Source organism: Pelobates fuscus, chromosome 3, assembly GCF_036172605.1.
Source record: "Pelobates fuscus isolate aPelFus1 chromosome 3, aPelFus1.pri, whole genome shotgun sequence".
NCBI lineage: Eukaryota > Metazoa > Chordata > Amphibia > Anura > Pelobatidae > Pelobates > Pelobates fuscus.
The window spans coordinates 320,064,344-320,081,591 of NC_086319.1; the positions used below are offsets into that span (position 1 = coordinate 320,064,344).

General features: G+C 42.3%; 1 protein-coding gene across 1 annotated transcript in view; it reads left to right on the top strand.

Moving 5' to 3' along the window:
• Window positions 1–231: 231 nt before the first annotated feature.
• The window catches only part of TTLL13 (tubulin tyrosine ligase like 13), a 36,121-nt gene continuing 19,104 nt past the window's right edge, over window positions 232–17,248 (top strand). Inside the window, exons 1-11 of the mRNA XM_063445651.1 lie at window positions 232–445; window positions 3,243–3,567; window positions 4,365–4,405; window positions 6,570–6,688; window positions 7,243–7,373; window positions 8,980–9,136; window positions 10,319–10,462; window positions 13,784–13,869; window positions 14,853–15,078; window positions 16,255–16,436; window positions 17,020–17,208. Of these exons, the coding sequence (XP_063301721.1) occupies window positions 3,263–3,567; window positions 4,365–4,405; window positions 6,570–6,688; window positions 7,243–7,373; window positions 8,980–9,136; window positions 10,319–10,462; window positions 13,784–13,869; window positions 14,853–15,078; window positions 16,255–16,436; window positions 17,020–17,208 (1,580 nt within the window). The 5' untranslated portion in view covers window positions 232–445; window positions 3,243–3,262. The remainder of the gene's footprint in view (window positions 446–3,242; window positions 3,568–4,364; window positions 4,406–6,569; window positions 6,689–7,242; window positions 7,374–8,979; window positions 9,137–10,318; window positions 10,463–13,783; window positions 13,870–14,852; window positions 15,079–16,254; window positions 16,437–17,019; window positions 17,209–17,248) is intronic.

The window sequence follows — 17,248 nt, forward strand, 5'->3', positions numbered from 1 at the left end:
ATGACACCTATGATTTAATGTAAGCACAGCTAATGAACTGAACTCAGATAATAAGCTCCTTCTCCCCCCTACTGAGGTCACACTCCTAAACTGCCCTTCAATAAGGGGTTAAATAATGGAATTTGCCCCCTAGTCTGCATGCACGCCCTCAGCCCCACCCGCACTCTGGCCGGTAATGGCTAGGCTCGGTTTCCAGGGTAACCGGTGAATTGTTGTATCAAGTTTCCTGAAGTGTGTGCTATCCGGGAGGAGGCTGGGGCAGCTCTCTCTGCCAGGGGACAGTAAGGAGGCATTGTCTGTACCCCACATGGGGGGGCATGGGTTTACATGTTACCCCTCACCCCTGGAAATCCAGCCGGAAGCAGGGGGAAGCGTCCATAGCAACGCCATAGAGAGCCAGCCCTCCTGTACAGTAACAGTCAGAGAAGTTCCTTTACAATATAAGGTATGCTGGGAGAGTCTGTGTTTATCAAACTGCATCTTTATGAATCTTCACCTCTGTGCTTTGATTTTATTTTCTCCTATCTATGCATAACAAATTAACAAATAAAAAATGATATTTAAAAATAAAATCACTCTATGAAACTTTGCAAATGACATGAAAGTTAAACACTGTATTATATTTATGAATTCATCATTTAAAAATAATGGAATATAAATGTATATAGATTTCTGATTCTAGAAAAAAACAACAAAACATTTTTTTTACCCATGCACATCTAACATAATTCTTCAAAAAACATTATTTTACCAAAACTCAGTATTTAGCCAATAAAGGATTATAGCAGATGTTTTAAAATGGGAATAACTGCTGACACTTATCACATTTTTAGTTGAATGTGTGATGGGGTTTATAAATTTTTAACATAATGTTGCTTTCATGTCACCTCAATACGGGCATCGGTACAGCACTGTGTACCCTGTATGCAATAGATTGGCAATGTTGGGTAATGTTAGGGTAATTTGGGTTGGGTTAGGTGGCTCGGGAAACCTGCCTTAAAGATTGTGAGGACTCTAACTTCTGTCACTCTCAGACCAGTTTGGCATGTACTAAAAAGACATGGGAGTTGCAGTCAGGGCCGGCCTTAGGGGTGTGCGAGCTCAGGGCGCCATGCACCAGGGGGCGCCCTGACAGCCGACACAGCTCGCACATGGCCGCAGTGCAGGGGAGCTAAAACAGGTACCCGGGTGGAGGATTAATTATTCTCCACCCGGGTCTTTTAAAAAATAAAAAAAAAGCGAGGTGGCGGAGCTTATCGAACGGCGGGGGCGGGGCTTATCGAACGGCGGGGGCGGGGCTTATCGCGAGGCGGAACTAATACCTTCCCGAAGCCCCTGGTAACTGCTGCACAGGAAGAGGTAAGGAGTCCCTGCTTCCCCATCAACCAACTGCATCCACTGGAAAGAGGTAAAGGTGTGTGTGTGACTGTTTGCCTGTTTGTGTGTGTGTATCTGTGTGTGTCTGTGTGTTTATAACTGTCTGCCTGTGTGTGTGACTGTCTATCTGTGTGTGTGTGTGTGACTGTCTATCTGGGTGTGTGTGTGTGTATAACTGTCTGCCTGTGTGTGTGTGTGTGTGTGTGTGTGTGTGACTGTCTATCAGTGTGTGTTTGTGGGTGTGTGACTGTCTATCAGTGTGTGTTTGTGTGTGTGTGTGTGTGTGTGTGTATAACTGTCTGCCTGTGTGTGACTGTCTATCTGTGTATGTGTGACTGTCTATCTGTGTGTGACTGTGTGTGTATAACTGTCTGCCTGTGTGTGTGTGTCTGTGTGACTCTCTGTCTGTGTGTGTGTGTGACTGCCTGTGTGTGTGTGACTGTCTAACTATGTGTGACTCTAATTGTGTGTGTCGCTGTAGCTGTGCCGTTGTGTGTGCCTGTGCCTGGATGTGTGACTGCCTTTAACTGAGTGTGTGTGTGTACATGCCTGTAACAGAGTTTAAATTTCCCCACCCCTTTCTGTCAAGGTCGCACTTTGACTGACAGACGCTCACTCACTAACAGACGCACACTCACTGACAGACACACACTGACAAACAATGACACACACTATTACTTGGACACACACTGACAGACACACTCTCACTGACAGACGCACGCACTCACTCACTCACAGAGGCACGCCCCCACTGACCGACACACACATTCACTCACAGACACACACATAAACACTTATACACACACACATACATTCACTTACAGACACACACACATAAACACTTACAGACACATACACACATACACCTCCAGACACACACACATTCACTCACAGACACACACTCACACACACATTCACTTAGACATAGACACTCACAGACACACACACACACACACAGACATTTCCACCAACACTCACAAACTAATATTTTCTTAATTTTATTTAAAATCCACCCAGCCTCCCTGGGAGAGCTGGAGTGGATTTCTTACCTGCAGTCCAGTGTGGCTGCTGGGCGGGCGGGCAGGCCGGGGGCGCACAGGCTGAGTAGGCGTCGCTTAGTGATGCTGGGAGCCAGACTGACGTCATATTCCGGCTCCCGGCTTCATTAAGCGTCACGGAGGAAGCTGAGCAGGAAGAGCTCAGGAGAGTATGCCAGCCTGCGGGGAGGGGGGGGGGGGAGGCTCAAAAGTGGCCGGCCGGCCAGCTCTTGAGCCCCCCAGGAAGCGAGGCAAGCAAGATATCTGCCTGGGTGTTTGGGGGCGGCTTTTTTTTACCGCCCCCTGCAAAGTGCCGCCCCTGGTGCCTGTGTGTGTGACTGTATACAGGCAACTTGGTGGGGGGGGAGGGTGCCGTGTAGAATTTTCGCACAGGACGCCTAATTACCTAAGGCCGGCCCTGGTTGCAGTCAACACCATCTTGAAGGTAAGGAGCCCTAATCATCCCCTTGGTCTTAAATTCTCTCAATTCTAAATTGTCCTTAAACTTCATCCCCCTAATCCTAACCCCCAACATTAAGTTTACCCTAATTCCCCCTAAACCCTAGTTGTACTCGATTGGTGTTATGGTGCTATAAACAGTCCCATTGTTCACAGCAAAACAACTTGCAGTGTTTTTAAGCAAGCAGCAACATGTCTTTGTCACTATAGGGACATTGGCATTTAAAATACAAGGGTTAGATGGCAACGATTTAAATGTTTATAAAATTAAAATATATGTTAAGCATATTAACACAATTTGCTCAGCTTTTGGAGAGCAGTAGTTTTCCTATAGCTGATATATTTTGATTCTGCATTCTGGTATTTCAGCCTTAGTTTTACTTAGTAAAATGAAGGTCCTCTCAGAAGCTTGTAATGAATCTGACGCTGAATCTGGGGATGATGACGAAGGGGACGAAGAAGCTGTCTCAGGTGACTCTGATACCGATAACGAGAACCTGGAAATAAAGTTCATAAAGATGCAAGATCCTCAATCAGACACTGTGGGCCTTGGACAAGAACCTCTTGATTTTCCAGAAAACGAGGGTCTCGTTGAACTGGATGGTATACTGAAAGAAAATAACATGGATTTGAACACACCAGTAGCAGATCCAGCAGTAGATCCACCCAAAAAGAAAAAGAAGAAAAAACGCAGGTCTTTTACCGTATTGTTTTATCATACAATCAGCAACATAATCTTCATTAAATCATTCAAGGTTATTCACTAAAGTGAGAATTTAAAGTGAATTTCAAATTTGATGCCAAGGTAGCGAAACTGTAAAAAAATTGGTGGAAGTGCACTCAACCTTTTGTCCAGGGATCCAGGGTGCTTTCACTGGATACGTCCCAGTACCAGAATGGACCAAATATAACTTGTAAAATGTAGAAAATGAATACAGGCACTCCAATAAATTCCAAAAAATAGGCAATTTATTAGAACCAGCAGCTACACAGCGACGTTTCAACCCCTCAGGGTCTTTTTCAAGCGAAACTGGCAGGATAGCCAACTTGGATAATTTTTACAGTTTGGTCATTTTACCTTCAAGTTTAAATTCACTTTTAATTCTCATGTTAGTGAATAACCCTGATTGTTTCTTTCCCATGCAAAATGCAATTGAACGTTAATACAAATACATTTAACAATGAGTTAAACAATGTGTTGAAATGCATTTTTACAAACTTTATATTGCATTTTGCATTATGGTACATAGCACTGTTTAGTAGTCCTTAGTGTACTGCTTTTAACTTATTTTTATATTTATTAATTTGGAATATAGTTTTTTATTATTAATTTTACTTGCACCCTCCAATTTCCCCTGTTACAGGTGCAGGTTATAAATTGTATTTACCTAATTTTATAAATGACAAACCCACCATTTAGATGATGTACCATGTATGGCAGTTAAGCAGCAAGGCTATATTAATGCACCTTTTTATTTCTTTTTTTTTTAGGTCCCTTGGTATCAACTTAGCAAACTGCAAGTATGAAAGTGGTAAGCACAGTTTCAGTGATATAATTATAGGCACCATCTTAAAAGGCCGATTTATGACTCCCATCATACTCAGCCCGACAATCATGAGTGTTAAACTATGCAGGAACAAGCCATGCAGCAGGGCTAAAATCCCCCAAAAAACTGCCCAGTGCCCTGAACTGTGTGTCCCGGGTATCGGGTGATAGGAATTCCCCATCCCAGAGCCAGGTATCTGGAAAATGTACATAGATACTGTAGAGCAGGGGTAGGCAACCTACGGCACTAGTGCCATGCACGGCACTCGAGGTGTCTTTGCACGGCACTCAAGGCTGCTAGAGTCAAACAGGCTCTGGCCTATCAGGAGTCCCAGTAAAACTTTAGATATCTGCTAATCCGAAAAGGTGGTGAAGGACAATCCTCAATTTATGCATTGCAGCACGTAGAGGTAGTGATCTCAGATTACTTCCTCCCAGCACTTGTGAATAGGAAGCCACACTGTAGTAGAGCAGCTCGCAGTTGCTGTTGCAGCTCTTGTCCTTGACATGTACCTGGCCGGACTAGTCCCCACTGGAACCCAGGGAAGTCACCCACACTGCTAGATATACACAGAAATGCAGAATAACCCTCCCCTCATACAAATAATATGGACAGCCCACACACAAACATACACACAATCCGCACAAACGAAACAACACTAACAATCCACATACATGCACACAACCCCACATGCAATACCCCAAACAGCCCCCACACACTACCAAACACACACTTTGACATATCCATCCACACACACATACAATTCCACAAGCAGCACCCATACACAGCTTACATTCATATGTATCATACACAATACCATAAACTACTCATGAACATAAACAATATAATAGCTCATATACGCAGGGCCGTCTTTAACGCGGGGCAAACTGGGCAGCTGCACCGTGAGCCCTGCTGGCCTCAACTATTTCTAACCCTCTGGCTGGTAATCTGCACAAAGGACCACCCGCTGGGCTTCTGTCAGCAGGGACCCGGTCACACGCTGAGGTGCTTTAACAGCGCGAGCGGGCCCCTTGCTTTTCGGCAGCAGGCTGGGAGGATGTGATGGCCACGCATCACTTCCTCCCACAAAGAGAGGAGCGTGCAGGAAAGAAGAGTAGGCAGATTGGAGGGGGCTGGCCAAGAGCTCTAGACCCCAACTCCCAACGCCTTCAGCCACCAGCAGAAAAGGTAGGAAACTGGAGGGTGAGTTTTAAAGTGTATGTCTGTGTCAGTATGTCTGTCAGTGTGTGTGTGTGTGTCAGTATGTCTTTGTGTGTCAGTATGTCTTTGTGTGTCAGTATGTCTTTGTGTGTCAGCATGTCTTTGTGTGTCAGCATGTCTTTGTGTGTGTCAGTATATCTGTGTGTCAGTATGTTTGTATGTCAGCATGTCTATGTGTGTGTCAGTATGTCTCTGTGTGTGTGTGTGTGTGTGTGTGTGCGCTTGCAATCATGCCAACACCACATACAAACATATTCCACAAAAACACACAAAAACTGCTTAGTGTTAAATACAGACCTGCAAACATGAGTAAATGGTAGAGCTCCAGCTGTCAATGCATTTCTGGAGTTGCACGACAGATGGGGATCTACCTTTGAATCACCCGTGCAACAGGGAGACCGCCAAGAATTCTTGCACCTCTCTACTTTAGGTCCGCCACTGTGTTGAGGTGGAGGACGTGATTGCATGCCTGGGAAGGGGGGACAGGGTCCAGGGGCTCTAAGCAAATGCTTTGCCCAGGGTCCAGTCATTATTAAAGACAGACCTTCATATATACGTACAAATACAACGATACAAAGCAATTATAGTAAAAATAACACAAGCAGAATACGGCAGCATACACACCTCGATTTTATAAAAAAAAATAGGACCGGCACGCTACGGGGCATCACAATCCTATATCGGCACAGTGCTGCTAAAAAGTTGCCTACCCCTGCTGTAGAGACTGCTACAGCAAGTCATTTGTTTACACCTGACATAAAGTGGTTGTTTTTACAAAATTGTAATAGATTGTAATAGATATTGTTTTACAATATTGTAATTGTAATAAATTGTAATAGTAATAGACAACTTGTGCAAGGTCTGAAAGTGGAGCAGTCACCATGGAAACCAATAAAATATTCTACTCATTCCATCAATTGTATTTCAGTGCGTCGAGCTGTTCGTAAGTGTGGATTCAAGGAGGTTGGAGATGACGAAGAATGGACCGTTTTTTGGACAGACTGCTCTGTGTCACTGGAACGTGTAATGGATATGAAAAGATTTCAGGTCCTTTGGCTTGAAAAACTATTTTCTTATAGAGGTGGCAGGGTCACTGAGCAGAAAAGCATTCTGGGCAATTCAGAGGCAAAATAAAACCATAAGCAATGAACAAAATGTGTGATCTTCCAGCTATGTGCAAGACTACCTCTGAATTCATTGGAATATGTCCAAACGGGATAGTAATTATCTAAATTCCTATACTTTGTATCCAGACTTCTGCAGGGATATTTATGTTAGTAGAGTAAATTCATTCAAATCATGATGGCATATTGTGCGTCATATATATATGTATCATTATTCCTCATTAAACTGCTGTGGTGAATATCCAAAGGATACATTCAGGTATTTTCCATGAGTTATGAAATTTATAGCATATTTTCAAAGCAAGAGTGTTGGGACAACCCATGCAGTCTACAGTGCTGTTTAAGTAGCAGAGTAATGTAAAACATAATGTACAATTGTCTAACATCTAATACTGGTTACATTACTGACTCATTGAAATTAACATTTGAAGAGCTTTTCTAATAGTCACCATGTCTCTTGTATATTCCATTTAACAGAAAATAAACCACTTTCCAGGAATGAGCGAGATATGCAGGAAGGACTTACTGGCAAGGAATATGAACCGACTCTTAAAGCTTTTCCCTAAAGAGTACAATATTTTTCCACGGACATGGTGCTTGCCTGCTGAGTGAGTATTTTAATCAAAGACTATGATTATCTGACAGATCTTTCATGTAGCCCAAGTTGTAAAACCAATATAAGAAGTGAAACATGCCAGTGGTACATTTATACCTCTGTATTTGCATTGAGATATGTGAAAAATAGCTCTATGTTTTAATCCATATTAATGAAGGCTCAGTGAATGCACACTGCATAAAAAATTCATTACACTAAAGGGTTATTGACTAATCCACAGATCAACGCTCTAACTGCCACTAAATACTCCTTGTCTCTGTCAACTTTATTTTTGTCTGTTGATTTCTTGTTGTTTTATAACTCCCCCCCCCCCCCCCCCATCCCCATCCCTCTCCCCCTGTATAATTGTAGAGTGCTGCAGGAAATGTTGGCACAATATAAATGTGATAATACACAGAGTAGGGAAGAGTGTTTAAGTGACACTTGAGTTATGCTACTTTCCATTCTTATCAGAAGCCCAACAGTCCTGTTCTGTTCCACGAAATGTTTGCGACTTCTATTGGGTAACTCACATTCTCTTATAAATGATGTGTGAAATAATGTATAGGAAATGCCTTAATATTAACCCTTTCTCTACCAAGGTATTCTCATTACAAAATAGTACAAGCATTGTTTGAAACAAGTGCATAATTGTAGGATAACATATCAGATTAAATGGATTCTATATTGTAAGAAATACAAAGTAAAAAACGTTGCTGGATTCATTTTGTTATTAATAAATGTGCCTTATTAAGCTCTTTAGTGCCTGGACATTTTTCTTACTTTGATTCATTATCCTTAAAGGGACACTATAGTCACCCAGACCACTTCAGCTCGTTGAAGTGGTCTACGTGCAGTTTCCCTATTGCCCTTAGTCCTGCAATGTATCTTTCCTGGTAAAATATTTTATAAATAAATAAAATATTTTATAAATAAAAAAATATTTTATAAATAAATAAATGTGAAACATCGCAGTTTTAGAGAAATTGCAATGTTCACATTGCAGCACTAAGACAGCCTTGGGTAGACAACCACAGAGGCGCCTTAAGGATTTTACTGGACTTTAGGTCACCCAACTGATGCTGGACGTACTCACGCTCTGCATGAGGACAACCATTGTCAGTTAAATCCCCATAAGAAAAGCATTGAGTCAATGCTTTCCTGTGGGGAGGGCCTAATGCTCTTGTGGTGATCACCGCGCTTGAGCATTAGCCCCACCCCCAATCAGATGATGTCAGAGGATGCAGAGTACTGACCCAGCGCCGAGGGACAATCGGGTAATCAGGTAAGTGACTAAAGGATTTTTAACCTTTATTGGCCAGGGGCCAGCAGGGATGGGGAGGCAGAGGAAACTATAGTGTTAGAAATACAGGTTGGTATCCCTAACACTATAGTTTCCCTTTAATGTCTAAAAGTGATAACTATGAATTGAATGTTGGTAATGTAGAGTGATCATGGTATCTGTACCATGGATAGGGGACATTTGATAATCCATCTACCATGAGCTGTCACCCCTAGAAAGCTTGGCAAACAAGTGCCAAAGCATTTGCATTTTTTCATTCAAATGAATATGTCTTTTTGTAATTGTTACTTCTAAAATCCATTTCTTTGTTCCACAGTTTCGGTGACTTGCAGGCCTACTGCCGCACAAAGAAAAACAAGACCTATATTTGCAAGCCTGACAGTGGCTGCCAAGGTCGCGGGATTTTTTTATCCCGCAATCTGAAAGACATTAAACACAGTGATCACATGATCTGTCAACAGTACGTTTCTAAGGTAACAGATTGAAAGAGTTTGGAGAGAGTATGTTTAATCATTACCTCAAGAGGCATCTTTCCTATTTCCAAAACTATACTGCTATGGTCTACTTTGCAACCATTGAGATTTACTGTTGTAATGATTACTAAATGTAAATAACCCCAGACGGGTTCATTTATGCGCATTAATGAGAAAGCAATCACAGCTTTGCCTATTAGTTTCTTATTTTATTACTACACCAATTGCTATACATTTACCAAGAGAAAGGCTTTTTCTTTTCAAACCTCCGTTATGGAGATTTAAAATAAAATCTTTGAGAGTATACGAACCAAAACTGTTCAAACCTATTCCTTGAGGATCAGAATCAAAGTGGATTTTTACATTGAAGAGTTTATTCACTAAACAACCAATCGTAGTGAATGAAAACCATATTGCAAAAGTTAGGCTAAAATAGCCAAGATGGAAATGTTTGCAAATCAGCTATATTGACCTGAATTTTAGAATTTGGGTTTCAAGGGATTTTGAATGCTAAGGTACACATAAAAGTTCTGGAGTACACTTTATTCAGTTTTCCAGTATATGTGGAATTTGATTTGCTTCAACACATGACGCAGTATCTTTAGTTAATATTGCAATATGTTTAAAGTTGTTTAAAAAATGTGTATAAGGACCACTATAGGCACCCAGACCACTTTAGCTTAATGAAGTGGTCTGGGTGCCAGGTCCCTCTAGGATTAACCTTTTCTGCTGTAAACATAACAGTTTCACAGAAACTGCTATGTTTACAAATGGGTTAATCCAGCCTCTAGTGGCTGTCTCATTGACAGCCGCTAGAGGCGCTTCCGCGCTTCTCACTGTGATTTTCACAGTGAGAAGACGCCAGCATCCACAGGAAAGCCTTGAGAATGCTTTCCTATGAGACTGGATGAATGCTCTTGCCACACATGCGCATTCAGCCGATGACGGCAGAAAAAGGAGGAGATACCCCAGCGCCAAGGGAGCTTTTAACCCCTTCCTCACCCTAGAGCCTGGCAGGAGGGGGGCCCTGAGGGTAGGGGCACCCTCAGGGCACTATAGTGCCAGGAAAAAGAGTATGTTTTCCTGGCACTATAGTGGTCCTTTAAGTAATCATTTGGGGATTTTATAATATACTGCATGATTTTATAATATACTGCTAATTGATATTTGATTTAATTACAGCCATTCCTCATAGATGGATATAAGTTTGATCTGAGAATATATGTCCTTGTCACATCTTGTGAACCTCTGCGTATTTTTATCTACAATGAGGGCCTGGCCCGTTTTGCAACCATGAATTATACAGATCCCAGCAACAATAACCTGGTAAATATATTTTATGGAAACCAAAACTGTTCCTTTAACCACATTTTTATTCCAAGATGAAAACATTCAATATATATTTTTTTATTTTATTCTACTTTGATGAAGCAAATCATGTTTCTTTTCACTATGCATTGTTACTAAAATCAGGGCCGGCGCAACAGTTAGGCGAACTAGGCATTCACCTAGGGCACCGGCCTGCTGGGGGCGCCTACCGTGGTATCTCCTGGTGGGTTACCTGCACCTGTCTGGTGCCGCAGCACTGGGCGGATGGCTCTTGAGCCGCCCACCAGCGCCGGGCCGATCATCAAGGCGCCCGAAGGTGGGGGCACCAAGAGGAGCCCTGTTACAGAGGGCCAGGAGGTGGCCACCTCAGGGCGCCCCCGAAGCTGTGCTAGGTAAGGCAGAGCAGGCACCTGCTTACCTTGATGGCAGGTGCCTGCTCTGCCAACAAATCCCAATGACCGTCCGGATGAGAGGTGGAAGGACAAGCCAGGCCTGTTCTTGCAGCCTCTCACTCCTCCCTCTTGCGCCCTCTGTGATGCCGGGATCCGGAATATGACATAATCATGGCCTCAGCATACTAAACAGCGCGCTGGAGGAGTAAGGAGCTGCCCCACACTGTACATAGTAACAGAGAATGTGACGGCAGATAAGAACCATTCGGCCCATCTAGTCTGCCCAATTTTCTAAATACTTTAATAAGTCCCTGGCCTTATCTTATAGTTAGGATAGCCTTATGTACCCCAGGGAGGTGAGTGTTTGACTGTCAGTAAGTGTCTGCCTGTGTGTGTGTCTGTCAGTGAGTGGGTGTATGTGTGTCAGTGAGTGACTGTGTGTGTGTGTGTGTGTGTGTCTGTCAGTGAGTATGTATGTATGTATGTCAGTGAGTGTGTGTGTGTCTGTCATTGAGTGAGTGTATGTATGTCAATGAGTGTCTGCCTGTGTGTGTGTGTGTGTGAGTGTTTGACTGTCAGTGTGTGTGTGTCTGTCAGTGAGTGTCTGCCTGTGTGTGTGTCTGTCAGTGAGTGAGTGTATGTATGTCAGTGAGTGTCTGCCTGTGTGTGTGTGTGTGTGTGTGTGTCAGTGAATGTGTGAGTGTTTGACTGTCAGTGTGTGTGTGTGTGTGTGAGAAAGAAAGGGAGGAGACCGCGCCTTAAATATAAAGAACTAGATAAATATACAAAAAAGTATACGTACACAATAATTGAAGTAATGGTCCTCTTACACAATATGACCTCAGAAATAAAAGGAACATACAAAGAATAATAGTGCAATATGTTTAGTACAATAAGTATGTAGATGAATAATACTAATAATTTTCCACTCACATATCCCAGAGCTAACCTAGAGCTCTGCCGTTAGTACGCCTGGACGGAACAATCCCCGTCTAAGGATATATATGAGGTAGTGGTGGTCCCAATCGTCTCGGATGGAGTAATATGTGGAGAGACAGGAGAATTATATTATTATAAAATAAAGGATGAATAAAATGATATAAAATCAGTACTCACATTTACTAGAGCAGAACTTGCTCTAGTTTCTATAGCGTAGGTGGTATAGTCCCCACCAAGGAACAGGATGATAACCAGGATGTGTGTGTGTGTCTGTCAGTGAGTGTCTGCCTGTGTGTGTCTCTGTCAGTGAGTGAGTGTATGTATGTCAGTGAGTAACTGTGTGTGTGTCTGTCAGTGAGTATGTATGTATGTCAGTGAGTGTGTATGTGTCTGTAAGTGAGTGAGTGTATGTATGCCAATGAGTGTCTGCCTGTGTGTGTGTGTGTGTGAGTGTTTGACTGTCAGTGTGTGTGTGTGTGTGTCAGTGAGTGTCTGCCTGTGTGTGTGTGTCTGTCAGTGAGTGTATGTATGTCAGTGAGTGTATGTGTGTGTGTGTCTGTCACTGAGTGTATGTATGTATGTCAGTGAGTGTGTGTGTGTGTCTGTCAGTGAGTAAGTGTATGTATGTATGTCAATGAGTGTATGTGTGTGTGTGTCTGTTAGTGAGTGAGTGTATGTCTGTCAGTGAGTGAGTGTATGTCTGTCTGTGAGTGAGTGTCAGTGAGTATGTCTGTCAGTGAGTGTGTGTCTGTCAGTGAGTGTATGTGTCTGTGTGTCTGTCAGTGAGTGTGTGTGTCTTCCCAGTGGCGTACATATAGGGGTTGCAGCTGCGACCGGGCCCGTCACTCCAGGGGGCCTGGCCCCCCTGCGGACTCCTGCGACCGAGTACCAGCCACCATGTTTTGCGGCCCCGGCTTGTGCGACAAACCATCAGGGCCGCCGTTCAAGGGGTCCATCGGGTGGCCCATGCTGTTAGGACCACCCGATGGAGATGGATCAGGGGGCCCGGTCAGCGCTGCGGCGCTTTAACAGCGCAACCGGGCCCCCTGTGATGAGATCACATGCTGGGAGGAAGTGACTGCCCCGGTCACTCCTCCCAGCATACAAAGAGCCCGAGCGGGAGGAAGCAGAGGAGGAAGTAAGAGTGGGAACTCTAATTTAACTCCTAAATGGCAGGGAAATGAGCGGTGAGACTTCAGAGGCATGATCTATACACAAAAACTGCTTCAATAACCTAATGTTGTTTTGGTGAATATAGTGTCCCTCTAAAGGTATAATGCATTTATCTGTTATATTTCTGGGGCCCCAGACCATGTGCTTTGTCAGGGGCCCCAAAATGTCTGATGGCAGCCCTGGTGTTGGCAGTATGGTTAATCACTAGTGATGTCCCGAACAGTTCGCCGGGAACCGTTCGCCGGCGAACATAGCTTGTTCGTGGCGAACACGGCGGGCAAACATATGAGATGGTCGGTCCGCCCCCTATTCGTCATCATTGAGTAAACTTTGACCCTGTACCTCACAGTCAGCAGACACATTCCAGCCAATCAGCAGCAGACCCTCCCTCCCAGACCCTCCCACCTCCATGACGAATAGGGGGCGGACCGACCATCGCATATGTTCGCACGCCGTGTTCGGCACGAACAAGCTATGTTCGCCGGCGAACGGTTCCTGGCGAACTGTTCGGGAAATCCCTATTAATCACGCAGCTTCTCCCAAGAATTGTCAGCTTAGTAAAAAAAATGATAATAATCTTTTAGCCAACTTGATGGCTCTATTTATTGGAGCGCCTCTGAACTAAGGAGCTTGCCAGATCTTTTGTAGTTCTTACAAGTAGCTCTTCTTTGGGAAAACTCACTTTGTCTGTTATAATGGTCAGTCACTGAGCTGGCAACTGACATTGTACTTGATTCAATATGACTTTCTAGGTAAATTCATTGGATGTGAAGTGTTAACCATGCAAAATAAATTATATATTTTTTTCCCCCAGGATGATGTCTGTATGCATCTCACCAATTACGCAATCAACAAAAACAATGACAACTTTATCAGAGATGATGTAACGGGAAGTAAAAGGTAGGTTTCTATAACCGATTAAAATTAGGTTGATATTTTTTAATGCATTTCTCTTTTATGTAGCAAGTAAATTATTTAATTTAGCTTTCTTGGTGGATTACTCCAAGCATCATAATCACTGTAGTGGTTATGATGCCAGGGTTAACATGGTTTGGTTACCCGGTAATGGTGCAAACTAATTGTCCCCTTACCTGGATCACACTGCAGAAGCTAGAATTCATGTCTGTGGACATTCAATGGTTGAGAGTGTCAGCTGACAGCTCTAAGCCAATGAATGACATTCTGTCCACAAAAAGTTGCACATAATTGACATTTTCCAGCCCAGAGCTCTAGTTCCGGGCTAGTTGGTGACACCTCTATGATGCTGCCGGAGAGTAATATCTCCTGCAGCGAAAGGGTATAATCTCTGTATGTAAATTTCAAAACAATTTCCCTTAGCATAGCGATAGGATGTCATGCACTACTTATATTTGCTATTTCAGCCTATGCACAGGAGACTACATGCTTCAGTATAAACAATTCAGCCTACTTAGGTTGCCAGTAATTGGCTACTGTTACCCACAGTGAGAAACTTATAAAACATAGCACTGCAGTAACATTGAGAGAACTCCACTGCACAAAATGGCCCATTGCAAATGTCACTGCATACCTCCTGTCTACCCCATAGGTCAATGTGTATTTCTAGAGATATACATCCATTTTATGCTGCTTAAAAAAAAATTTTAAGCAGCATAATTTTTAATTTTTGCTTGTTATGAAAGTTTACAAGATTATTTACCAAAATGAGGATTACAAGTGAGTTTCAAATTTCAGTCCAGAGTAGCCAAAATAAAAGCATAGCTGACTTGGACAATGTTTCCAGTTTAGCTATTTTAACCTTAAACGTGAATTCCCTTTAAATTCTCACTTTAATAGATAACCCCATTAATGATACTTTATTATGTTTTGTAACTTGAATATATTTTATTTTGTCATCTGAATAGAAAACTGTCAACACTAAACAGCTGGTTGGAAAAAAACTGTTATGACACGAGCAAACTTTGGGGAGATATTGAAGATGTTATCATTAAGACTCTTGTTTCCGCCCACCCAATTTTGAAGCACAACTATCGAACTTGCTTCCCAAACCATGTTGCTGGCAGTGCCTGCTTTGAAATTCTGGGATTTGACATCCTTCTGGATAAAAAGTTAAAACCATGGCTACTAGAGGTAAGTGCAACAAAATGACAATGTTCAGAATATGGTTGATTTGGAATTGAAGTGGAACTGTCACTAGTGAGAGTTTTGTACAAGCCAATAAAGCTATGGTTTCTACGAATTATTTGGTCAAAATGTACATGCCCTGGCAAGGAATGGTGTGTAATCGAAATTAATCCCTGCAATGCTGTACACACATATGGCACTACTGCAGGAATATATTCACATGAGTACACCTAAGGCATCATATGTTGGCTGTGAATGTGAAAGTATTTACCCCAGTCAATGCTTCAATAACACATACTAAGATGAGAGAAAGGATTTTGCTTTAATTTCACCTTTAACCCCTTAAGGACCAAACTTCTTGAATAAAAGGGAATCATGACATGTCACACATGTCATGTGTCCTTAAGGGGTTAAAGATAAGTTAAAGTAGTACCTGTCCTTCCACCAGTGGTGTGATGGAGCAGGTGAAGCCATAGCATTACATCCCTATTGTTTCAGGTGGTATGAGAGAACTATTTGTCTTTTCTTGTTATTATGTTAAAACTGTTTGCCACTGGACAGGTATTGCGGACTTGTTCAGTTTCACTTGCAAAAAGTAGGCAAACAGAAATCTCCAAGTGTGCCAGTTTGAAGACAATTGATCAAATATGAGCTATTTGATCATTAATTTAAAGTATGACATTCAAATTATTTTACTGAATTGCATTTAGTGTATATTACAATTACAGAGCAAAGTGGGAGATTTGTTCAGTTTTTTTACTTTTTCAGTTTTTTGATTTTTTTTTAAAAAACAAAACCTAGACAAATAACCTTAATATGATAACTGTATAATATGAGAAACTGTGAATCAACTATATCCAGTCTACTTGTATCTCTTACGATACTAACTACAAAATGTTTACAGCCTTGGGAAAACTTAAATGGTCACAAGGGGGCCTAGCCACCCTATTTGGGTTTATGAGCAGAGCTGCACAATGCGTCTCATGCTAATAGAAACAAGTTGTATCACAAGCACTCCCAGCAATCAACTGATAATCCCTGAGACTCTTGGTGAAACTTGAAAAGTTCCCATGTATGTATAATGGGGGTATATGTATAATGTATGTATAATGGGGGTATAATGTTATGAGTCCTCTCATAAGATCTGAATCCGGTTGTTTATTTATTTTTCTGCTTGCACAGGTCAATCACTCCCCAAGTTTTACTACAGACTCACGCTTAGATCGAGAAGTCAAAGATGCACTTTTGCAAGATACCCTTAATTTGATTAACTTGAATGCCTGTGACAAACGGAAAGTTATTGAGGAAGAGAAACGCAGAGTCAAAGAACGTTTACTCCAGAAGAACCCACCTAAGGAAATGAGGTTTGATCTCAGTCTTCATCGTTCAGTTCACAGATTATATATTACTTCACATTAGATGCATATATAGCTCCACTCTTTCATCTAGTTCCTTATTCCAAATGTCCCATCTTATAATTCCATTCTCTCTTCTTCTAACAGTTCTCACTCCACTCGTTTTTTTAAACCCCCTTTTTATTTCAACTCCCCTTACTATTCTATATCCATTTAATATGCCGTCCATCTCCTTGTCTACTCTTCCAAGTTCCCTCCACTTTCTCCACAATCGCTCTCCCTTTTAATGTAATCCTTATCTTTTAATTCCCCTTCTTTCCTCTATCTTCAACTTTGTATTTCCCCTTTCCCTTTCTCGTTCGTCCTGCCTTCTTTATTTATTCTTTCTATCTCTTCCTCATTTAGTTTTCATTTCTAAATGGATGGATGGGGATGAATGAATGAGGAAGCTCACTATTGTAAACATTGCCGAACGAGTAAACAAGGGGACATTTTGATCTATTAATTATTGGCTGGTACATATGGCTTGTTTTAAAACTAATGGAGGAACCAAACCTGCTTATTTAATCTTATACATGTCTTGTAAACATAGGCGTGAGCAGTTGGAAAGCACCCAGGCTGCTTGGTTGGAGCAAGTGGAAAAGTATGAAGCCAACCACCTGGGAGGCTATCGTCGCATTTTCCCCAGAGCCAATGGAGATGAATATGATAAGTACTTCAGGCACAGTGGGTCTTTGTTCCAGGAAACAGCTGCTTCAAAAGCCAGAGAAGAGTGTGCCAGGTACAAATGCCCAAATACATACAGATATTGGTCTGCTAAC